At 38.0% G+C, this 23754-nt stretch overlaps 1 protein-coding gene and 1 pseudogene across 3 annotated transcripts in view; one reads left to right on the forward strand and one right to left on the reverse strand.

Annotated features, from left to right (window-relative positions):
* The window catches only part of ANKMY2 (ankyrin repeat and MYND domain containing 2), a 37494-nt gene that overhangs the window by 2866 nt on the left and 10874 nt on the right, over window positions 1–23754 (reverse strand). For 2 of the 3 annotated variants that reach the window (XM_060632602.3, XM_078441644.2), the window contains exons 3-8: window positions 22599–22737; window positions 20671–20769; window positions 11761–11921; window positions 6747–6961; window positions 5815–5950; window positions 2073–2201 (exon numbers count right to left, since the gene is read on the reverse strand). In XM_060632602.3, coding sequence (XP_060488585.1) covers window positions 2073–2201; window positions 5815–5950; window positions 6747–6961; window positions 11761–11921; window positions 20671–20769; window positions 22599–22737 — 879 coding nt within the window. The remainder of the gene's footprint in view (window positions 1–2072; window positions 2202–5814; window positions 5951–6746; window positions 6962–11760; window positions 11922–20670; window positions 20770–22598; window positions 22738–23754) is intronic. The other variant, XM_060632603.3, reaches the window with a different exon arrangement.
* Window positions 3245–3424, forward strand: LOC132680007 (U2 spliceosomal RNA; annotated as a pseudogene).

The raw sequence follows: 23754 nt of genomic DNA on the forward strand, positions 1-23754 counted from the left end.
GTACACTAATTTAGATTTGTAATTTTTAGCTCATGCTTTATAACAATAATGGATATACAACGAACAGTCTACCAAAGACTCCAACAAGTGATTTACTAAGAACCTACTATGTGGGGACACCTGGGTGGCTCAGTCAGTGAAGCGTCCGACTCTTGGTTTCAGCTCAGGTCACGATCTCACAGTTTGTGAGTTCAAGCCCCGTGTTCAAGCCTGTTTGGGACTCTGTCTCCCTCTCTCTCTGCCCCTCCCCTGCTTGCTTTCTACTTCTCTCTCAAAAATAAATAAACAATTGAAAAATTTGTTTTAAAAAAGAACCTACTATGTGTCAGAAATGATACAGTACTATGACAAGGGAGATATAGTTATCTCAGAAGAAGGTAGGTTGAGAAAGAGCTGGATAGGGCAGCGTGGAGGAAGGCAGACACTCAACAACATGATTTATATCCTAGTAAGTGTAGTAATAGCAACAGGAGCACAGAGGAAGCAGTGACTCCCTCTAAATGAAGGAAGTCAGTCAACAGAGGAATGGGAAAGAAGCATTCCAGGCAGATTATCTTGTACAAAAATAGAGGAAGGGAAATGAATTATATGCTCAAGGAACAGCAAGAAGTTTGTGCAAATGGACCTTAGAGTTTTTAAGATTCTATGCCAAGCATTGTGCGAGGCCCTTATAAATAGATGACACATACTGGAGACTGTTTCACTGGTCCCAATTCTTAATTTTTCCCTGCATGTTTACATTTTCCCATAAGACTTCAAAGTTCTTTTTAATGAAGGGAAGAACTGAGTTTACAATTTGGCCATGTGACTTGCTTTGGCCAAAGGAATGAGAGAGCATGACAATTTCAAGGCTAGACTTCAGGAGACCTCATGTGTTTTCACCTGCCCTCTTTTACTTCTGCCATCATTATGAGATGGCTCGGGCCGCCTGCTGGTCTAAGGAGGATAAGAGACACATGGAGAAAAAGTGTCCCAGCCCCTCTCAGCCCATCTCAGCCAACCGCCAACATGGGAAATTAGCAAATTACTGCATTTTAAGTACTGAATTTTGGAGGGTTTTATATGCAGCAACAGTTAACCAATATAGATGGTCTCAATAAATTCTTACAACGCTAACCCCATTTCACATATAAAGAAACCAAGGTCCAAAGAAGTAATTAAAAGAGATGAAGCGGAGAAGTAGGTTAAAGCAAAATGTGATGAATGTTATTAATATGCTGAAGAATTTCAACCTTAAAAACAATAGGAACTTGATTTAATGGATAGTGTAAAGTGAATGCACAGATGAATGCTTGCAGGTAGTATCTGTGAGGAGAAGAACCCGATTAGATATGCCCTTTCAAAGTTCATTCTGACAGAAGTGGGTAATACAGTCCAGAGAGCTTAAAGATCGGTGGCAGTAAGAAGGGAGTTGTAGTTTTACATAGAAGACATGATGGAGAGACTGCAGTTAAGCCGCCATCAGAAGAGTCGAGATTGCATATCTATGAACTGTCCTACTTTAGGTTCTCAGGTCTGCACCAGCCTCAATCCCTTATGGATTATCTTTTTTGTATTCACTCTCTTGCATTCTTTTTCTTGGAGGTGGTCAGCACTGAAGCTGTGGCAATATGGAAGTTTGAGAGAAGATAAGGCACAGAACTACATTTCTCCCATACTTCTCTCCCAGAACTACTTTTAAGGATGAGATGCATAGGGGCGCCTGGGTGGCTCAGTCGGTTGAGTGTCCGACTTCGGTCCAGGTCATGATCTCGCGGTCCGTGGGTTCGAGCCCCGCATCGGGCTCTGTGCTGACAGCTCGGAGCCCGGAGCCTGTTTCAGATTCTGTGTCTCCCTCACTCTCTGACCCTCCCCTGTTCATGCTCTGTCTCTCTCTGTCTCAAAAATAAACAAACATTAAAAATTAAAAAAAAAAAAAAAAAAAAAGGATGAGATGCATAGAATTTATACTATATTAGAGTCTATTAGAAAACTAACGTCAATCACTGTATATAGAATATTAAAACTCAGTTTATCAATTTGGATATGAAACCTAAACCAAATCAGTGAACTTCAAAGAACTTCATTCTTACCATCTTGCATACAGAACATCTTTTACTTGCTCCCTTTTCTCCACAGGTTGTGCAAAATTCGACATCCACAAAACCCACCTGACCAGTGATGGCTTGGGTAAGTACAGAGAATGCAGTGGGATCAGAACCCTAGAGTAGGCATGAAGAAGAGAAAAATACACTTTAAAATCACCATGGAGGGGTGCCTGGGAAGCTCGGCTGGTTACCCATCTGACTCTTGGTTTCAGCTCAGGTCATGACCTCACGGTTCATGATATCGAGCCCCACCTTGGGCTCTGTGCTGACAGAGTGGAGCCTGTTTGGGTTTTCTCTCCCTCTCTCGCTGCACCTTGCCAACTTTAGATAAATCAAATCAAATCAGATCAAATCAACATGGGAAGACTACGGAGACGATACTCCATAAACAATGTTGTCCAGAAGCAGGCACACAAGAGACAAAGTCAATAAGGCTATACGTGACACAGCCTTTACCTATGTTACAAGAGCACGGCTATTAGTGTGAATTATTGCTTGAGAAAAAAAATTGATGGTACAGCTAGACAACGTCACGGAACCTTTCTTGTCACTGCTGGGGGGACAGGAACTTTCTTGTTGTACACAACCTTGTCATCCACTTTGTTAAGTACAAATTTGTTTAGGTACCAGAGTTCATCTCATGGAAAGATATTCAACTTAAAAACAAACACTCAACACAGCCTGTAAGAACTGAGACATTAGCTAGTCTTCCAGAAGTTAAAATATATTTTGTCAATTACAAAAGCCAAACTTCTTTAAAAGTATACTCTGTTACAATGCGGACTCAACACTTCTTAAATGTAGCTATGCCTCAAACTTCCTGCTGGGATTTGTGACAGGAAGAAGCCAAGAGCCACAGGAGGCAGAGGGGATGAAAACCTCTGCAGGAGGGCCCAGGCACCCACGTGGGCAGAAAGTGCCGTAGGTGACGTGGCAGGCAACCCTGAGAGTTACCGTTGTACAGGAAAAGATTAGCATTGCTTCAGAGGCTTGTAAACTTGCCAGTTTAACAAAACCCCTTAGGTAGTAAACAGTGGCTACGCGGGACATTCACAACTACCAGCATTCCAGATAAATATAGTTTCCCAGAGAGAATATATAATTCTGGAAGAACAAAAATTTTTAAAGAGAAAAATGTTTTAAAATGCATTTCATATATCGCTTCTCGGCCTTTTGGCTAAGATCAAGTGTAAAATGCATTTCATACTATCTTATCTTTATTTTTTAAGTCTGTTTATTTATTTTGAGGTGGGGAGAAGGAGCAGAGAGAGAGGGACAGAAGGAACCCCAAGCAAGCTCTGTGCTGTCAGTGGAGAGCCTGACGCAGGGCTCCAACTCATGAACCACGAGATCATGACCTGAGCCGAAGTCAAGAGTTGGATCCTTAACCGACTGAGCCACCCAGGTGCCCCACTATCTTTATTAATAAACCTTTTCTCAATAACTCAGATCGCTAGGATATACATTAATAACTGTACTGCATAAACTCTAACATTATTACACGATACAGAACTACAATGAATTGTTGAACCCCACGTTGGTCTGCTTTGACTTTTTTTAAAGTACTCTCGGCTCCTGTTAGTTTTGCCGTTTTCCCCTTTGAACGTGTAATGTCGTCTACCACTTGTTAATGTTGAAAACGCCACATGGCAGGCAGTGCTAGTAGGTTCTCTGATATCCATTCCCCCAACTTCTTCACTAAGAGAAGCAAAATTTTGTTCAGAGCAGCAGGGTTTAGATCAGCTAAAACCACTCATTTCCCCAGACAACCTGCGAACCTAAGAGTGGTCACATCGCACAGGCAGTGGGTTTCTGGGAGACCTTGTTTTCTAGCTACAGACCCCTTTCCTCTTCCTGCCTTAATGGGATAAAAACGTGAGCTTGGCGGAACAGCAACTGATGCCTTGCAACCCTGAGGTCATAAGCATGTGTACGATAATCTCTATGGCTAAAGAATATTGGGTGGAGGAGCACCTGGGTAGCTCAGCTGGTGAAGCATCTGACTTCAGCTCAGGTCATGACCTCACAGTTTGTAGGTTTGAGCACCTCATCAGGCTCTGTGCTGACAGCTCAGAGCTTGGAGCCTACTTTGGATTCTGTGTCCCTCTCTCTGCCCCTTCCTGGCTTGCGCTCTGTCTCTGTCTCTCAAAAAAATTAAAATAAAGGTTAAAAAACATTAAAGGATATTGGGTTGAAAAGTGGGAATCCATTTTTGAGCCACTGTGACATATCAGGTCTGCCTCCCTGATATGGTTCTGAGTATATGCAAATAAATAAACCCTATCAATTTAATTAATGGTTAGGTGGAGTTTAATATGTGAACAAAAGCACATTCATAATTGATGAACCACCCCCATAATTTGCTAACCTTAATCTTCCAAAAGTCTGAATACCAAATAACCACATATATTAAAAAGTAAAGGTAAAAATTCTCTACACGAAATCATGGAGATCAGGGATAAATCAATGCATGAACTTCATGAAATCATCTGGTCTCTTCAGATCTTTCCTATCTCATGGTTCTGAATACATGAATTCCTAATGTATAAAGGAGCACCTGGTACCCTTATAAATAAGCACCCTGACTTGTCCTTATTTTTCACATTGAGAAGGATGGGACAGACTAGAGAAGGCGGAGGAGAACCAACATTGCCAGAGGGAGGGAGGAAGCCATGGATGTGACCAGTGTCAGGACCAATTTCTTACCAAGTAGACAAAGGCTGATGAGGCTTTGATTGAAATATATAAAAGCATGACTAGTGCAGATATGGTGAACAGAAATCTGTTCACAATAAGGAAGCCAGGGAGTGTCTTATGAAATACGTAAATAAATATATAACAAAAGGGCAATAAATAATTTAAAGAACAGATAGTGGGGCATCTGGGTGGCTCAACTGGTTGAGCGTCCATTTCTTGAGTTTAGCTCAGGTCATGATTTCACGTTTCATGAGATCGAGCCCTGCGTCGGGCTCAACACTGACAGTGAGGAGCCCGCTTGGGATTCTCTCTCACTCCCTCTTTCTCTATCCCTCTCCTCCTCATGCTCTCTCTCTGTCTCTCTCTTGAAATAAATAAACTTTAAAAAATAAATACAAAAAAAAACAGGCAATGAAGTTAAATTTTACTTCCTACAGCTGGGAAGTAAAAACAGAATTTTGTTAAGTATGGAAAATTTATAATCAGAGGCATTAAGGTAGAATCTCAGAAGCTGGGACACACTTTGAGATTGTTTATGAAGACATACAACCAGCTTCCCCGTGACCATCCCTTCACATCCCCCACGACCAGAAACCGTCAACGTAGACAATCAGTTCCTCCTTTCATCTAGCGTGGGACTTTGTACTGGTTTTTCACAAGCTGCAAGTGCACTTGTGTGTGTCTGTATTACAGAACAGGTGTGAACCCACCTTTACAGGTTTCACAGAGATCTTTAAAATGTTAAGTTTCCATACAGCCGTCTCAATTCCGACAGAGGGGAATACTATTTACTAAACGACGAGTTATATACAAATGACAGAAGAGGATCAAGAAGGGGAGGTATATGAACAGAAACAAGGTTAACAGGCAAATCGATCACCATGTCTGTTCCTGAAAACTGTCTATAGTAATGATTTATCTATCAAATAAACAATAAGTTAATGCTAAAGAGAACTTGCCTTTAATTGTTCAAAATACAGTAATTAGGTCTTACTGGTAGAGTTAACTAAGTGACCGTGAGGAGCCTTACAATTTCAACAGGAGCAATACTTCGCACCAGTTGCTGGAGGAGTGTCGCTTCACAGTAAGGAAATTTTCGGATACTTTCTCTTATGATCTTTTCTTGGTATACCGGAAAGCCATCAGAAGCTCGGCCTCTTAGCAAGCTGTAAGATATTTTTTTAACAAAATAACTGGAGTTTGATCCCTAAGCATTTCCTCACAGCCAAACCCATGAACTTTTCGTAGTTTCTTCTTTTCTACTTCAGATTTTCATTGTCTCTTCAAGTCATGATGACAGACTTAATTCAAACTGCTCTTCTAGCTGCATGCTAAGCTAGGCCTTATCAGGTTTATGGGCCCCGAGCCGTATTTATAAAAGCACCCCCTGCCATAAAACACACTAACTGTCATGATCAGGTTAGCTAGTTACTCATTACCATGCCAGTTATTTGTACAAAGAGCGAGAATTCTCATGAAGTTACACCCTTCTGACACAGTTCACTTTTCTCAGTGTGACTGTAAGGGAATTTGATCCCTGGTGGTTCAGAGAACAAGGATAACACACAGATCTCGCAGATTCAGTAACGGAGGTACACTGAGGGCCACGGCGAATCCGGACCAGGAACCTATGGCACGGTGTACCCATCGTCAAAGCTGGACTTGGGCTACCTTCTACATCTTACACACACTACTTAACTTCTCCGAACTTCAGATTCCTCACCTGTAAACTGGGGATAACAAAAGCATCACTGTAGAAAGTACAGAACTGAATAACCACTCAGTCTAAATGTAACATCGTCTTTCGTTTCTTACAGACTAAATGTGAGCCCAACAGTAACGACTGCTGCTAAATGGCTTAATGTTTTAATCCATAATGAGGCTTCACATAATAATTCATTATCCATTTGAGAATGTTCTACATATGACATGGTAAAAAAAAAAAAAACAAAAACCCAGTACCTTTTGATGAGAGTGTCCAGTTTATTCTCTCCATCTTTTAAAAAGTTAATGCATTTCTGAAAGATACAGCTGATGTAGTGCATTTTCACAGCCAACACTTCATTCATGTCTCTCTGCTTCATACATTTCTCACAAATCAAATCCATCACCTTGTAGCATTTATTCAGAGCTGTTTCTTCTGCCAGTAGAGGATTCTCATTTATAAGCATCACGATCTAGAAGAAATTACAGTGAGCTTAGAAATTCCATGAGAAAAAAAAAAAAGAAGAAATTCCATGAGAGATTTTTCCATGTACAAAATTAGGCAGTCAGTTTGGGTTGATTTCAATAGATTACCAAATAATGTCTTTCTCAGGGTCATATGTTTACTATGTTAATTCAAATTAGAATGCCAACTGCCAATGATCAAAGTTATGAAACTAATACAGAGGACCGTAGCATCGTGACATCTCTTGAGCTCTTTATATCTAAGTTATCACGTGATCTGCCATCCAGCTAAACCAGGGTGTTAGTACGCCACGCAGATGATTTTAGATTCTCGGTTAAAAGCACTTCTACCAAAGATAAAAGTGGCATACTCACATATCCTTTATATACAGAATCAAATCACCAAGTAATCACTACTTTTAGCTAACATTACTGAGCTTTAGAATTTCATGGTTAGGAGTACTATAATTCTCATTAATTCTTATTAATTATAAAGAAATGAGATTTTCACAAGAAGCAGTCTAAAAATAAAAAGTGTATTACTTTCCAATTAACTACATTTCTCTGTGGAAATTTTTATGATATGCTTCTAATCTTCTATGGTAATGAGAATAGGTCAAAGCAATAATAGCTTTAAAAGGAGGAATACTAGAGAGTTATCAAATTTGATGCATTATGAGTCCCACACTTCTCATATATGTATATAAATTAAGTCCAAAATCAGTGTAATGAGGAGTTTGGTTTTTTTTTTTAATTTTTTTTTTTTACTGGCTTTGTTATAGGCTAGATTACCTGAAGTAGGTCTGCACAGGACAGATGTAAACATCCATGGGGACATAACAGTAATGCAAACACATGTGTAACATGGGCACAATTGTACACACATAGCAAAAAGTCAGTATTTGCTAACCTTTGTTACAACTAAATACCTATCTTGGGTAATGTAAATATCAAGTAATCACAGAAAGCAGATTTCATGTATTAGATCCTTTTCTTCAGATACGAAGATAATTTGTTAACTTACATAAATCCCATGCCTAGCCTAATTAGAAATTTAACATAGATTAAGTGTTCTTGTGAAATTAAAATATGATTTGAACTTATTTTTGACACTACTAGATTGGTATATAATATAATATTTTACTTAAAATATAGCACTCAATAATAAAAGAAAGTTCATGAAATAAGTATAAGGAGAAGTCCGGTTGGTAAATTTGCTGACAACTTACATAATAACATGTATCAAAAATTAACTTTTGGCAGAGAAGGCTTGTTAATTACGTGTATTTCTACTGTCAAGTGCACTCACTTGAAACTGTTGTATATTTTTGCATGAAGTGTTTATAATCAAAACATAGGATCTTAAACTTATAAATAAAACCTTGTTTAAAAATTCTTAGAACCCAGATTCATTTTTTCCTTTTATGAAAATATTAGGCTTTATTTACTTTGTAATATATACCACCGTACTCAAAAAACAAAAAAAAAAAGACATAACCATAGCTCTATGAGCTTACTGAAACATTTTATAAACACAAAAAAATATTATTTGAACTAGTTTCCTTCCTTTAATCTTTTGAGCATTATAAAGTAATCCATTATAAAGAAAATCTCATTATTAATTACTGAGGAGGAATAAATATATTCCATTAAGCATAAAAGCCAGATATATCTCATCTCCCAAAGAATGTAAGAATATGTTTATACAGTGACATTCTGAATTCTTTTTATTTTTCTTTTAAAAAAAATACCAACAATTCTGGCCTTAAAAAGTTATGTACATCTGTCTCCTGACCATTTAGAGACTCTGCTCAATTCTGCTGTCATTTTTCCTGTGATTCTGTTTTTCTCCTGTATAACCTCTGTATTCTGAGCATCAGCACAATTCTCCAAGTCCCTGTTGAAAACAAACATCCATATCGCTACAGGAGCCACTTAACCTTGACGCACAGGCAGCTATGTTAAGTGCACCGCAGTGAAAGGGTGAATTGTGTATCAAGGAGGCTCTCTGTGATTTCAAAAGGTCTGTAACTCTATACAATGGCTGTTAGTTACCTTTTTATAATATGCTTCAAGAAGACCCCTGCTGACTTGAAAAGGGGAAAGCAATGAAAATAAGCCACCACGATAGCAACTGCACAACTTTTATTCAAAGTGGGCGGGGAGGTTTCCAAGTGAATAGATCATTTATAGCTACAAAAAGCAAGGTGTGGTTTGAAGGAAGGTACTATAATTACAGAATAATCTCTTTTAAGACCAAATGTACTAAAAAATATATAATGTAGGCTATTTCAGTTCATATATGTTTACAATTTATTGCCTGTATAAATATACCCTTACTCTAATTTACTCAAGTATGCGCTTTTATATTTATTTAGTTTAAAAAAAAAAATATTTTGAGAGAGAGTGCACACGCTGTCAGTGTGGAGCCTGCTTAAGATTCTCTCTCCCCCCCCCCTCTGCCTCTCCCGTGCTCGTGTGCACGGGCATGCACTCTCTTTCTCAAAAAAAAAAAAGAAGAAGAAGAAGTAAAAATTTAAAAAAAGAAAAAGTAATAAAGATCATTAAAGAACAGTAACTACTAAAACATTTAACCCGAAGAGACTGGGTTACATATAAATATCAAAAATTACTCCACAGGGGCGCCTGGGTGGCTCAGACGGTTAAGCGTCTGACTTCGGCTCAGGTCATGATCTCATGGTTTGTGAGTTCAAGCCCTGCATCAAGCTCTGTGCTGACAGCTCGGAACCTGGAGCCTGCTTCAAATTCTGTGTCTCCCTCTCTCTCTGCCCCATCCCTACTCATGCTCTGTCTCTCTCTCTCTCTCTCAAAAATAAATAAACACTAAAAAAAAATTACTCCACAGACTCAATTATTCCCATTTATTGAGATTACTGCAGTCTCAAGGGGTAGAAACAGATATAAAAGACAGTGAATCAGAAAAATACAGGGAACTTCTTCAAATCAGTTTAAACCAGAAGATCCCGTAATGTTCAGGCTGGAGGGCCTTGTAAAACCGCACACATTCTCCATGTGGAGAAATGCTATATCCTAGGAAAAATCCTGTCTTCCTACCCTAGCCTGCACCACTGCTAAGAAAAAGAGCGCCACGGACGAGGAGGAGCTCCTACATGGGACTTATCTCTTTGCCTGCATGTGCTGGGAGGGAAAAAAACCCATCGTTACAGAAGGGCTATGTATTTTCTAAAAGTTAAATTCTAAGTTCCACTTAATCTCCACCATAAATACAAACATACGATTTGTGGCTGAATTTCTGTTTTTGCCCACTTAGGATCACAAGTGTTACCTCCTGGGGTTCTTTCAGAATATTAAGTACAACAATTGAAGAAGAAAGGCATATGGCAGCTATGTTTTGTAAGTTTGTTTCTTGAGCTTCAAAGTCTGTATGCAAAGGGAAACATCAATAAAGTAATAATATTACATATAATTTGGAACTTATATCTTCAGGTAAGTGTCAGTCTTTAAAAGAGTTACTTTATGCAAACTGCCCGCTTATTTTAATGGTGTCCAGTATGTTCCACAGATTCACCAAAATAGACTTCAAAGGACATCTAATTCACTGCATTTATAATAACATTTTGTACTAATGTTATTAATTTTTTATCCAATTTGTCGTCTTGCTCACCAAACAGTTTTGAATTACTATCAAATCTATACGCTATAAATGAAGATACAGATCACTGAAATTTGAAAAAGGACAGCATCACTGTGGCACACAGAGTTTTCTATAATGATTCACTGAGAAAATTATGCTCATGTGGATTGATTTATGAAAAAATTAATTAATTAAATTTAAAAATGCATTTTTTAAACAAATAAAAAAGTCTGTATGTAAACTATGAAGAAAATATTAGAGACAGTAGTTCAGAATGGCTCTTAAAGTTTCTCAGGTAAGCCATGTGAACTTCTGGGTTGTTCTAAAGAGTCTGAAAATCTATTGTGATTTAACTAATTCTGGAAGAACTATATTATTTAAAGGCATCAAATAGCTACTTGCATTAAAATATGTGGTCATGACTGAGGCGCCTGGGTGGCTCAGTCGGTTAAGCGTCCGACTTCAGCTCAGGTCATGATGTCACAGTCCGTAAGTTTGAGCCCTGTGTCAGGCTCTGTGCTGACAGCTCAGAGCCTGGAGCCTGCTTGGGATTCTGTGTCTCCCTCTCTCTCTGCCCCTCCCCAACTCACACTCTCTCTCTCAAAAAAATAAAATAAAAATATTTTTTAAAAAAATGTGCTCATGATTATATTTCAGAACATTTCCTGGAAGGATCTTTACTGTAATAGATGCTGTTGGTGCCCCACTGAGGTCCTTTTAGCAGCCTGTGTACTATGCCTCAGTTCCTGGGTGTGCTGGCTGCGATGGGCTCAGAGCTGCCTCCTTCTCCAGGGAACTGCCTTCATCCATAGGAAGCCATTGTCCTTGGCAGTAGCTGGGAGGCTGTCCTTTCCCTCTGGGAACAAGTTTCCGGCACTGGCAACTGAGTGATACAAAAGCCTGACTCCCTTGCCCCTCTGGAACCATTAACAGTCCAGAGCTGCCGTGAGATGAGGTGGAAAGTATGCTTCAGCTGAACCTACCTCCTTGCCTAGCTTCTCCTCCTGCCCTAGCCTGTGTCCCTCACTCTCAGGTTTAAACCAAGAACACTCCTTCACTGTACCAACTGAACAACAGAGCTCCATCACAAGCTCTACACTGGCAAAGCCCAATGATCTTATATAACCAAGAGAAGTTTCAACTCCGAAGCAATATTTAAATGAAAAGCGAAGATAAAAAACACTATGCTACCTTGACAGGATGAAGATTTGTCGTGGTAATAATTTTGTGCAGTGGGCCTCCCAATTTTGGAGGCAGTTTTGGCTCTTTATCCAGTCCCTGGGGTTTCGTGTAATAATCCAGTCTCTCTCGGGGAAAGAAATTGTTGATTATAGTCACACAATCATGTTGACCTTTTAACAGAAAAATAGGAAATCTGTTATTTTATTATTCAAAATAGGACATTTTCCAATTTTTTATTAAGTATGTTGCTGTGTTCTTGTGAAGTAACCATGCATTAACGTCTTTCATTTTCAAGAAAAGAGAGTAGAAGAGGAGAAGGAGAGGTAAAATGTTTTGAGGAACATTTATAAGCATGTTTTGTGAGGTCAAGACATAATCTCCTTATAAAGACACAATGCACAGTACATAGGAAGATTATGGAGACTACAAAAAAAAAGGGGGGGGAGTTCAATTTATAATTGACCCTAAATATTTTTTAAAAGTTGTTTTGGGGGCAACCGGGTGTTGCATGATCTTGCAATTCGTGAGTTCAAGCCCTGCATCTGGCTCTGAGCTGACCACTTGGGAGTCTGGAGCCTGGTTCAGATTCTGTGTCTCCCTTTCTCTCTCTATCCTTCCCCTGCTTGTGCTCTCTCTCTCTCTCAAAAACAAATAAATAAAACATTAAAAAAAAAAAGATTAAAAGTTGTTTGTTTTTTATTCTATTTAAATGTCTCTTCTTCCACCCTTACAGAAATGATGGTCATTCTTCCCTAATCACATCTGGCTTTCTTCACACAGAATGTAAATTCACTCTATATAGATTATTATTATTATTGTTGTTGTTGTTGTTATCTCCCCTTCCCTTGAATTTGAGAAAAGCTTGGCCTCTTTGTGAATATAATTAGAGGAAAAGCTTTTGCCGGCGCAGCCTGGAATCCGCTTTACAACTTCTTATAGATCCCTATGCCACTTCTCTAAGCCATCTCTAGAGGTAAAACTGGTTCTATGAAACCAAAACTGTCCCTGGAGAAGCTGGTAGCCTGAATGTGTGTTCCTGTTGCCTCTCCTTCCCAGGCTCCCTCACCACTAACTCTCTGGGGCGGGGAAGAGGCCACTCTGGGCAAGCAGCCAGAACCTCGCAGGGCACAGCTGTAGGTGCAGACTCTTCCGGGATCTCTGGAGGAGAGACTTCTTCCTCTTCTCTGCCTGCTGAGGTGGGAGGGACCAGCAGCAGAAAGTCCTGGGAAGTGGGCCCAGGGCACCAGGGCTCTGGGAGAGTGGTCTGGGTGGCCCCTGCCCAGCTTATGCATGGTCCTGGCAGCGTCTGCTTGAGTGAGGACAAAATATCTTCCAGTTTGTTGACCGTGGGCCCACGGGTATAGAGATAGTGGCTCTTCTCTTCACTGCTCCACAACCCTCCAGCTTTACCTCGCTGCCTAGGAGATACAGAGCAAAGTTCCTGCAGGGATCCAGCAACATGAAGACTATGTGCTGCCTCCACCAGATGGCTTCTTTCGTGGGAAGTGCACTTACAACCACGACCACTGACCCAAACCAGCACCAAACCATACCCCTAATCACCAAACGAGAACACTCAAATCAAGCAGATCGAGTACAAAATGTGAAGTCTCGCGGATTGCAGAAAGATTCAAAACTTTAAAATTAACACACAAACTCAAACAGGTAACCCAGTATAGTAGTGAGGACTAAAATAGTAATGCAGAAGATGAAGTAGATGAAATGTCTCCAAACAGAAAAATTAGGAAATGGTAATCATTATGGAAGAGACGAGAGCTGAAGGGCAGATCGAGAAACGTAGTAGTGAAAAATAACACAAGTCCCAGAAAGAAAAAGAGAAATGGATCGAGACTTAAAGATTAAACAAATGATAGAAGAACATGTCCCTGATTTGAAGGGAAATTTTAGCAGTGACCACAATCTCCTTTTTGGTATTCAGTGCTGTTCTTAAGTACCCAAACACCAGGGTTTGTTTGTTTGTTTGTGTGTTTGTTTCTTTCTCTCTCTCTCCCTCTTTCTTTCTTTTATTCAAAAAGCTCCAATATATGTACCTTGAGGGGATGTCAAACAGTAATAGGATATATTAGAAACATGAGGTGCTCTGTTTAGCAAATGATCATCTCTACCTCCACAATATTCACGGAGGGAAAGACAGAAACAGTCCATCAAGCAAATGTACAAGCAGGACATGAACATGTCGGCATCAAAATTAACACTGGTCACCGCATGTGGAAATTTACAACTGTGCAGAAAGAAACCAGACAAGATGAAGGCAAACTACAATCCTTCCTTAAAAGGCAGTCTATATCCAGCTTCAATAAAAAGATGGGTATTGCTACTTAAAAAAACAAAAAAAGTTCTAAAATTACCTCCTAAAAACCTTAAAATCGACAGAGAAAAAGTTGAAGAGGAAAAAGTCGGGTAAATAGAGAATTAGCTTGTTACTATGTGTTCTCATCAGCCTCTCAACTAATAGAGTCAGGACAGTCCCTGTGAGCAGTTGGCAATATTGGTACATTAAAAATACCAGCTATGTATCAATGACACAGTCACAGGAATAGAGAGGCTTCTTGAGATTCCATCTCTGTAAGAAGGACAAAATAATAATATTTTCAGCATTAATCTTTTTTACATTTTAGGTAGTGCTTACATTATTTTGATATTTTATTTTAAATAATCTGCTAATAATTTATATTAGAGTGATGTATATACTTATAACCAAAACAAATATTTAGTTTTACTGGTATTTAATTTATAAATTCTGAGTAAATACAAATAAAACAGTACTATCACTACAGAAAATATATGCTGGGGGCGGGCAGGGGGGGCAGTGTATAATCTGGGGCCAGAATTACTATCACTAGACTTAAGTCTTCCTGATTGAATAGGGTCACTGAGTCAGTCTTAGGAAGGATTACTGAGAACACACACACACACACACACACACACACACACACACAACTAAACACATCTTAGTAAAATGTTTTATTTTCTAGGATAGGCTGAAATTCAAAACACACTTCCAGAATGATATATGGAAAGTTTACTAAGGAAAATAAATTCTCATTTATAAGTACGTAGGAAAGTGTGAAGGGAGTTCTACAAATGACTGAGGGAAAAGCACAGTGATACAAGAACCATGAAACTACCCAGGGATGACTCACATTTCAGAGAGAAAGAGAATTTCTGTTATGATGTTTCAAACCAGATTCAGCCTACAAACCATCCCAGAAGGTCCTGTAGCCCAAACCTAAATGAGAACACAGAGAGCTCCAGATGGAGCTAGGGGGGAGGGGAGAGGAGTGGAGAACGCCTGGTAGCAGAGATGGCTAGTCTGAATAATGGGTGGAGGCAGCATGAGTTGACTCTGAGGATTACTGGAAGAGAAGTAACACACTTTGAATGACACTCTAATTACATATCGGGACTAAAAATACTAAACTCCCTCAGCAAAGTCCACAGCTGGTGGCAGTGGTGGAGGGGGAAAGGAAAGTCCCAGGCCTGATAAGGCAAAACAGAGAAAGTAGAGAAATCAATGAGTTTAGAAGTATTTTCTCATGTTCGAATTGCTAAATGGACAAATACAGTTTCTTGGGGGTGGGACATAGAGGAAAATTTTGTTCTTGTTTCTTTGTTTGTTTGTTTGTTTTCCTTGCCTGGCTCTTTTTTTTTAATTTTATTTTTTATTTTTTAAAATTTACATCCAAATTAGTTAGCATAGAGTGCAACGATGATTTCTGGAGTAGATTCCCTAATGCCCCTTATCCATTTAGCCCATCTCCCCTCCCACAACCCCTCCAGTAACCCTCAGTTTGTTCTCCATATTTATGAGTCTCTTCTATTTTGTCCCCCTCCCTGTTTTTATATTATTTTTGTTTCCCTTCCCTTTTGTTCATCTGTTTTGTCTCTTGAAGTCCTCATATGAGTGAAGTCATATGATTTTTGTCTTTCTCTGACTAATTTCACTTAGCATAATACCCTTCAGTTCCATGCACACAGTTTCAAATGGCAAGATTTCATTCTTTTTGATTGCCGAGTAATACTCCATTGTATGTGTGTGTGTGTATATATATATATATACATGTATATATACACACACATATATACCACATCTTCTTTATCCCTTCATCCGTCGATGGACATTTGGGCTCTTTCCATACTTTGGCTATTGTTGATAGTGCTGCTATAAACATGGGGGGTGCATGTGTCCCTTCGAAACAGCACACTTGTATCCTGTGTATAAATGCCTAGTAGTGAAATTGGTGGGTCATAGGGTAGTTCTATTTTTAGTTTTTTGAGGAACCCTCCATACAGCTTTCCAGAGTGGCTGCACCAGCTTGCATTCCCATGTTCTTGTTTTTAAATAACCAACAAATATGGGTTTTACTGGGAGTGTCGTGAATAGGAAAGTAAGAATTAGTGGAATGGGAAAGCATTCTTGATCTTTCAAGTTAATAAAAGAAGAAATAAGTGTACTCTAACATGACCAGGCCAGTCACATTAAGCACACACACACACATACACACGCACACACACACACACACACACACACACACACACATGCACACATGCACACGCACACAAAACCACCAAGTAAAACAAAGTGTAAAAACGTGGTAAAAGAGGAGGTACGTAGTCAAGTTTATCAGTAACCATAAATATGCATAAGCTGAATACCTGTTAAAAGAAAGAATATCTCATTCTGGGTTAGAGAACAGAGCACACCTACATGGGTTTATAAACATACAGGTATAGAAGTAGTTACACTACTAAAATGAAATAATAAAGATGGAAAATAAAGAGATCAGCAAAGAGGTTATTGACAAAGGCAAAAAAACAAAAATGAATCAAGAATGGTTATAATATATGAAAAAGTGTATTAGTAGATTCTGTACCAATAAAACTACTAGCAATTTCATAAAAAGGGAAGAGCTAAAAATATTACTATTAAAAACAGGAAAAAAAAAACCTAGACATGTCAATTTTCACTACTATTATTGCTTCTTACTTTGAAGCCTGAAGCAAATTCAAACAGAAAATAAATGCAATTGAACAGCTATAAAACCCAGGAGACTCTAATAAAAATGACAAGAAAAATACAGAAATCAATAGCTTTCTCCTTATTATCCATAACCAGCTAGAAATGACAGAGTGTGGCAGTCAGTGGTGGTGGGAATTCTCCTTACAATATGGGCAATAACTACAAATTACCTAGAAGTAAATTTTAAAAGAATGGAGTTTCATTTAAAAGAAAGAACTGATCTGAGGGAATCTAATGAATATTATTAAGGTTCCAAAAATAAGTTCTAAAACACACACACATACACAAAAATCAATATATCAGCATACCATGCGATTGAATAGCATGTCTTATCATACAGTGGTCAATTCTCTGAAAATAATTATATAACTATTTAATAAAAGTCCAAGAAGAACCAAAAAAATGGGGGGGACAGAGGAAGGTATTCAAACGGGAAGACCTGAAGGGAACAAGTGGTTTAAAGTCAATGTGATCAAACAATATGGTATTGACACAGAGAGTGACAAGCAGGCCTGTAGAAGAGAATATGGGGCCCAGAAATAGATACCAGTATATAAGAGAAATTAACTTACCACAAAAGTGGTATTACAATTTAGTGGGAAAATGCTGGGTGGTTTAGTAAGTGGTGCTATCACAATTAACTACATATCCAGGGGGAAATAAACTCTAAAGAATTAAATTTTGAAAGTACAAAAAAAAAAAAAAAAAAATTGAAGGGCATTTAGGAGAATCCTCAACTAACCCATATTTAAGAACTCTTCTGACAAGACAAGAACCACGGAAACTATAAAAGAAAAACTATGATTACTTAAAAATAAATTTTCTATGGCAAAAGTTCCCATAAAGTCAAAAGAAGGAAATATAACTATTTGAAATACATTTTATAGAAAAAGGGTTAGCATCCATAATACACATAAAGCTCCTCAAAACAGTAAGAAAAAGACAACCCAAAGGATAAATAAGTAATGAGTATGAGCGTCCACAGAAAAGAGAAATAGAAATGACCAACAGCAGAAAATAACTTAATTTCGTGAATAATGAGGGGAATGTAAATTTACAATATACCATCTTTTCAACTACCAGATTGGCAAAAAAGTGAAAACACCCAGTTCTGATGAAGATGTTCATAAGAATGTGAACTGTATGTGTGTGGCGCGTGGGGGGGGCGGGTGCATCTGGGTGGCTCAGTTGGTTAAGCGTCCAACCGTGGCTCAGGTCATGATCTCGCAGTTCATGAGTTCGAGCCCTGCATCAGGCTCTGGGCTGACAGCTCTGAGCCTGGAGTCAGCTTAAGATTCTGTGTCTCCCTCTCTCTACCCCACCCATGCTCGCACTCTGTCTCTGTCTGAAAAATAAACGAACTTTAAAGAAAAAAAAAAAAAGAATGTGAATCATGGGGCACCTGGGTGGGTCAGTCAGTTAAGCGTACAAGTCTTGATTTTGGCTCAGGTCATGATCTCACAGTTTGTTCAAGCCCCACTCTGTGCTGACAGCTTGCTCAGAGCCTGGAGTCTACTTTGGATTCTGTGTCTCCTTCTCTCTCTCTGCCCCTCCCCCAAATGCACTCTATGTCTCTCAAAAATTAATAAATGTAAATTCAAAAAAATTAATTTTTTTTTAATTTTTTAATAAAAAAATAAGAATGTGAACTGTTATGCCCTTTTTTAAAAGACAATCTAGACTTACACTGAAATTAAAAATACATACCCTGTGTCTCAGCCCTTTTACTTCTGAGAGTATGTGTTATAGGTATTATAGCACTGTCGTGTAAAATATATATGACCAAGGATAATTATTACATTATTTGTAGTGAAATGATTTTTAAAAACTATCAGTAGGGGACAGCCAAATGCACTGTGGTACGTCTGAATCATATGGAATATGACATAAATTCAGGGAGATAACTGAATTTATATCCACCGAGATGAGAGGGACTTCCATGGCATACTAGTAAGTGAAGGAAACAAGTTATAAGAAATATATTTGTAAGATAAATCTTTTTTAAAAGATTTTTCTTTTTTAAAAGATAAAAATCATTCATATGCGTGCACATATTGATACAAACCATTCCGCTTGAGGACAGTAAGAGGGGGTGGATGACTTTTTAAAAAGACTACCTATAATGGAAAATATCGTGTAGACCAAAAGGGTTTAATTCTCGTCTATGAGATTCAAATGGAATGCAAACAATTCTCTTATTTTAGGATGGGACTGGGGACAATTTCTACCTTAGATTTCTATGGATCTAGTGGTGTTAAGAGAAAGGCAAGTAAAAGAGCATCGTATTCATGTGTGAAAAAAGAGGCCTCTCCACTTCCAGCCCTGTGACCTGAGGAAAGTTACTGAACCTTTGTCTGCGTTCTCATTTGCTACATCGTGGACATGATGAAAACTGGGAGTTCAGTAGAACCTCATTTCATCTAACTGCTAGTCCTCAGGGCACAGATCAGAAAACTGAGTCCTGCAGAGAAGCGATGTGCCCATGATCTTGTAATGAATTAGCAGCAGACGCGAACTAAAATATGAGAACCAAGCTTCCTAGATGAGTCTTATTTTCCCTTTGTACTGACACCCTCAAAATGAGCCTAGTGGTAAGCTGGGGGCAACCAGGGAGACTCTAACTGTGGGAGATAAATATTTTTCTGAAGTTTGTACTGCAAGACCATACTTAAATCCTCCTGAAGTTGAGATAAAATAAGGATATTCGCTCTCACAGAGCTGACTCAGTGACTATCTGACTTAATCACTGGTAGGTACTATTAGCGTTTTGAGATAATTTAGTAACAAAATTTAACAAAACACAGTTGTTGCCCTCCTGTACGAGACTAATTTCCATGGCTTAAATGTAATTTCTCTCAAAACCCCCTTGGAAGAGGATACAAGATCCCTCTATTTGACGTATTTCTATGAAACCCTTAAGCTGTGCCTTGAAGTATAATTTCACAATGGTTGTCATTGCTATTAGCCTCCAACTGCCTGAACACATGAAGAGCCTCTGTTTCATTCACCACTGTATCCAAAGCACCTACAGTGATGCTTGGTATATAGGTTGCAAACAATAATTATTTGTTTAATGACTTATCAGTCCTATAAGGTCACTTGCTGCATTCCCAATAAATCAGAGGTTTATATATTTGCTTGTCTATTTTTTGACTTTCCTTAACTGCTAACTCAGTTGGACTAAAACACCAATGACCAAATATTCACGCCACTCTCTTCCAAACCCCTCATATTATGTCCAGTAACAGGATTAATATACCAAGAAATACTGGGCACAACACAATAAAAGTTTGTGCTTGATGAGCATGAAAATGAAACAGCTATATATTACACTATTATTAATCTCCTTTCTATGAAAAAACTGCATTGTTGCAATTTTTATTAGCAACAGTAACTGATGACACCTATTTAGTGCTACCCGTAAAGCTCCGGAAGTCAACATCTCATTTAATCCTTTCAATAACCAGGAACCATGCTACAATGGATAAAGTAAAGGTCAGAATAATTAAGTAACCTGCTACTGACTGGCACAGCCAGGATTTCAATTGAGGACTGTTGACTTCACAGTTCATGTTCTTGACTTTAGGTTAAACTACTTCCTTAAAGAAATAAGATACAGTCATCAAAGCATTTAACTACAACTAAAATGGCCCCACTATTCTTTGTATCTCACAAGGTGGAAATTCAAGATAGCTTGCTCATTTTCTCCAAAGGGTCACTGGACGTTTCATTAAGTTAGACAAAACCCAAAAAAGTGTAAACATTTTGCTCTTTTAAAACTAAACATGACACTATCTGTACTCTGAGAAGCGAAGTGCTATTTCTTCACGGAAGACATTTTGGATAGAACCTAATCAAAAAATGCCGTAAAAACTCACCCACAAAGGCTGCCATCTGAGCTGCTGTTCTTCCTACAGAGTTGACAACATCTGTCTCAGCACCAGCTTCCAACATTACCCACGTGATGTCTTTGTTACCTGACGTTAGAAGGGGACGTATCTGTTAATATTAAGGAAATGCCCAACTGAAAACACCTCCTTCAAATGATCTGTACCCTTTTTCCTCATTTAGTTTTAGGTTTCTATCTTGTGAATATTTTCATTTTCTCTGAAATGTAAATCATAACCAGAGTAAAGAGTAAAATAATACAAAAACCCATATAGAGATTAACCTCATTTTGGGGGAAAAACATCAGGGAATACAAAGATGGTATAGAACTGAGTATCACTTTTTTTTTTAACAAAATGTATTTTTTTTACTGATAACGTATAAAGTGAAAAGAAACAAAAAATAGCAACAACAAAGAGTGATAAAATGAAAAATCTCCCCTTAATATCTACTACTAATCCATCCCAATCCTCACATCCACAGGCCCTGGAATAATGATACAACAGGTGATGGTCTATCATTTGCTTTTATTCTATTTGCATTCTATTGCTAATGTAATCATTACAGATATTTTGCTATTATGGACTATACTTAGTGACCAGCATTTTCCATTAATTGCTGCAGGATAGAACAGTTCCTGGAAAACACTGCAGAATCAAAGTTATGCCTATTTTAAAGGCATTTTGCCAGGCTGGCTTCTAGCAGGTTGGGCAGATGTGCATATGCCAAAACAGTGCAGAGAAGTCCCTATGCTGACGCTGGACATGATCACTCTTCCTTAACCTGTGCCAATACAGTGAGTGACAAATGATCATTTATTTTTCCAACTGCATTTCTTTGCTAATTGGTAGAAATATTTTATATACCGATGGGCCAGCTCTATGTCTTTTGTTCTCTGTTCAATTTTCTGTCCAATTTTCTATTGCAGTACTTGTTTCCATATGATTTATGAGAGCTCCTGCTACATAATAAGATGACCCTTTAAGATATGTAATGAACATTTTCCTCAGTTTTTCATTTGTACTTTATACATTGGTATATTCTCTATTTGGAAATGTTAAGATTATATATAACCAAGTTGGCCAATGTTGTCCTTTTTATATTCTATATTTTCTATATCACACTTAGAAAGGCTTTCCTTCTTTTTTCCCCTCCAAGTTTTTATTTAAATTCAAGCTAGTTAACATACAGTGCAATATTAGTCTCAGGTATAGAATTTGGTGATTCATCACTTCCATACAACACCCAGCGCTCATCACATCAAGGGCATTCCTTAATCCCCATCATCTATTAAGCTATCCCCACCCCTTCTCCAGAAATGCTTTCCTCTTCCAGGATTATAAAAATATAGATTACTGTTTTTAAGGTATGAGAGTATTATATCTTCCTTTTCTTAAAAAAAAAAACAAAAAAAACCAAAAAACACCTACAAATACAGATGACTCCACTTAATTGTAAATATTTCCCAATTGTCTTTATTCACAAATCAGAGTAAGTTTCTAACTGGATCAGCATATTTAGGACATAAATGTCAGTGAAGCAAACAGACAGCTCTAACATAGCAGCTATTTTTTTCAAGAGACCAAAGAAGTTTTCATATTACTTCAACATACAAAGATACAGAACGTTAATGGAACTCACTTGAAAGAATAATGATCCAACTCCTTAACTCTACACAAAATATATTGTCCATACAATCAGCTGATTTAAATAAGCAAAGAAACATATCACCAAATTAACTATTTAACATACTTTATACATTACAACCTTTCAAGAACCAATTCCCACCTTTCCTGTAAGAATTGACCTTAAAATTACTATAATAAAAAAGCATGTAATTTAAAAGTATCTATGTACTTATAAAAATTTTGCATAGGTGACTGACACTGATACATTAGAATAAATTCTAAAACGTCACCAGAAAGTGCAGCAAACATGAGGGCTGTGTATCCATGTTCATGCTGATGACAATTTACATCAGCTCCATGTCGCAGAAGTAATCTGCACATATCAAGTTTTCCTTTATATGCAGCGTGCATTAGAGGAGTCATTCCATTCTGTAACAAAAAGGGAAAAAGTATTAATTATATTTATTTACCTTTTCTCCTATGAACAACTCCTGAAATTAAACTAAAAAGATAAAAGAAACATGAATTAATAAACTCATAAAGTACTTTTATGTTGACTTTCTCACTTGGATCTTTCATAAACTACTGAGGAAAAATAAGAGTTTTGTTATCTGATATGATAATTTTTTATTAGCAAATAGTTTCAAAGAAATTTGCTCAACCTCACATAACCAGTAAAATGGCCAGGGAGGCACAAGAACCTAGATCATCAGGGTTCACATCTCTACCACACATACTTAGCTACTGGAGAAACAAATGAACGAACGGATACAAATGCATAAACATGAAAACAAAAACATCTCAAATAATCAGAATGCCTATCAATGAGAAAGTTGAATAAAGCATGTTGTATCCACTTGTAAATCATAACCACGAAAAGAGTAATCGTGAACCTCTTGACTGCATCTGTATCTAACGAATTGGAGAAATTTCCACGAATTACTGCCAATGAGAAAAACAAGATGCAGGAAATGTATATTATAATAGTATCATTTTTAAAATGACACCCCAAACCACATTTACATTTTGATTATATATACGATTTGATCATATATACAATATAAATATCAAAAAATGACTGGTCATATTCACACTACATTGTTTAGTCTGCATGTTTTGTGCATATCCAGCGAAACATCCAGCCTTATTTGTTCTGAGTATCTGATGCTACGTGGTAGATAAATGAGCAAGGTGTTCTCTAAGTGGATTTTCAAAGCAAACCAGGAAAACTCTTTAAGTGCTGGAATTTCAAAGTTGTTCTGGATGAAGACTTCTCTAAAATGTAGACTCTGGGGGCGCCTGGGTAGCTCAGTTGGTTAAGCGTCTGACTTCGACTCAGGTCATGATCTCACGGTTCGTGGGTTCGAGCCCCGCATCGGGCTCTGTGCTGACAGCTCAGAGCCTGGAGCCTGTTTCAGATTCTGTGTCTCCCTCTCTCTCTCTGCC

Source organism: Panthera onca, chromosome A2 (genome assembly GCF_046562875.1).
Source record: "Panthera onca isolate mPanOnc1 chromosome A2, mPanOnc1 haplotype 2, whole genome shotgun sequence".
NCBI classification, from domain to species: Eukaryota; Metazoa; Chordata; class Mammalia; order Carnivora; family Felidae; genus Panthera; species Panthera onca.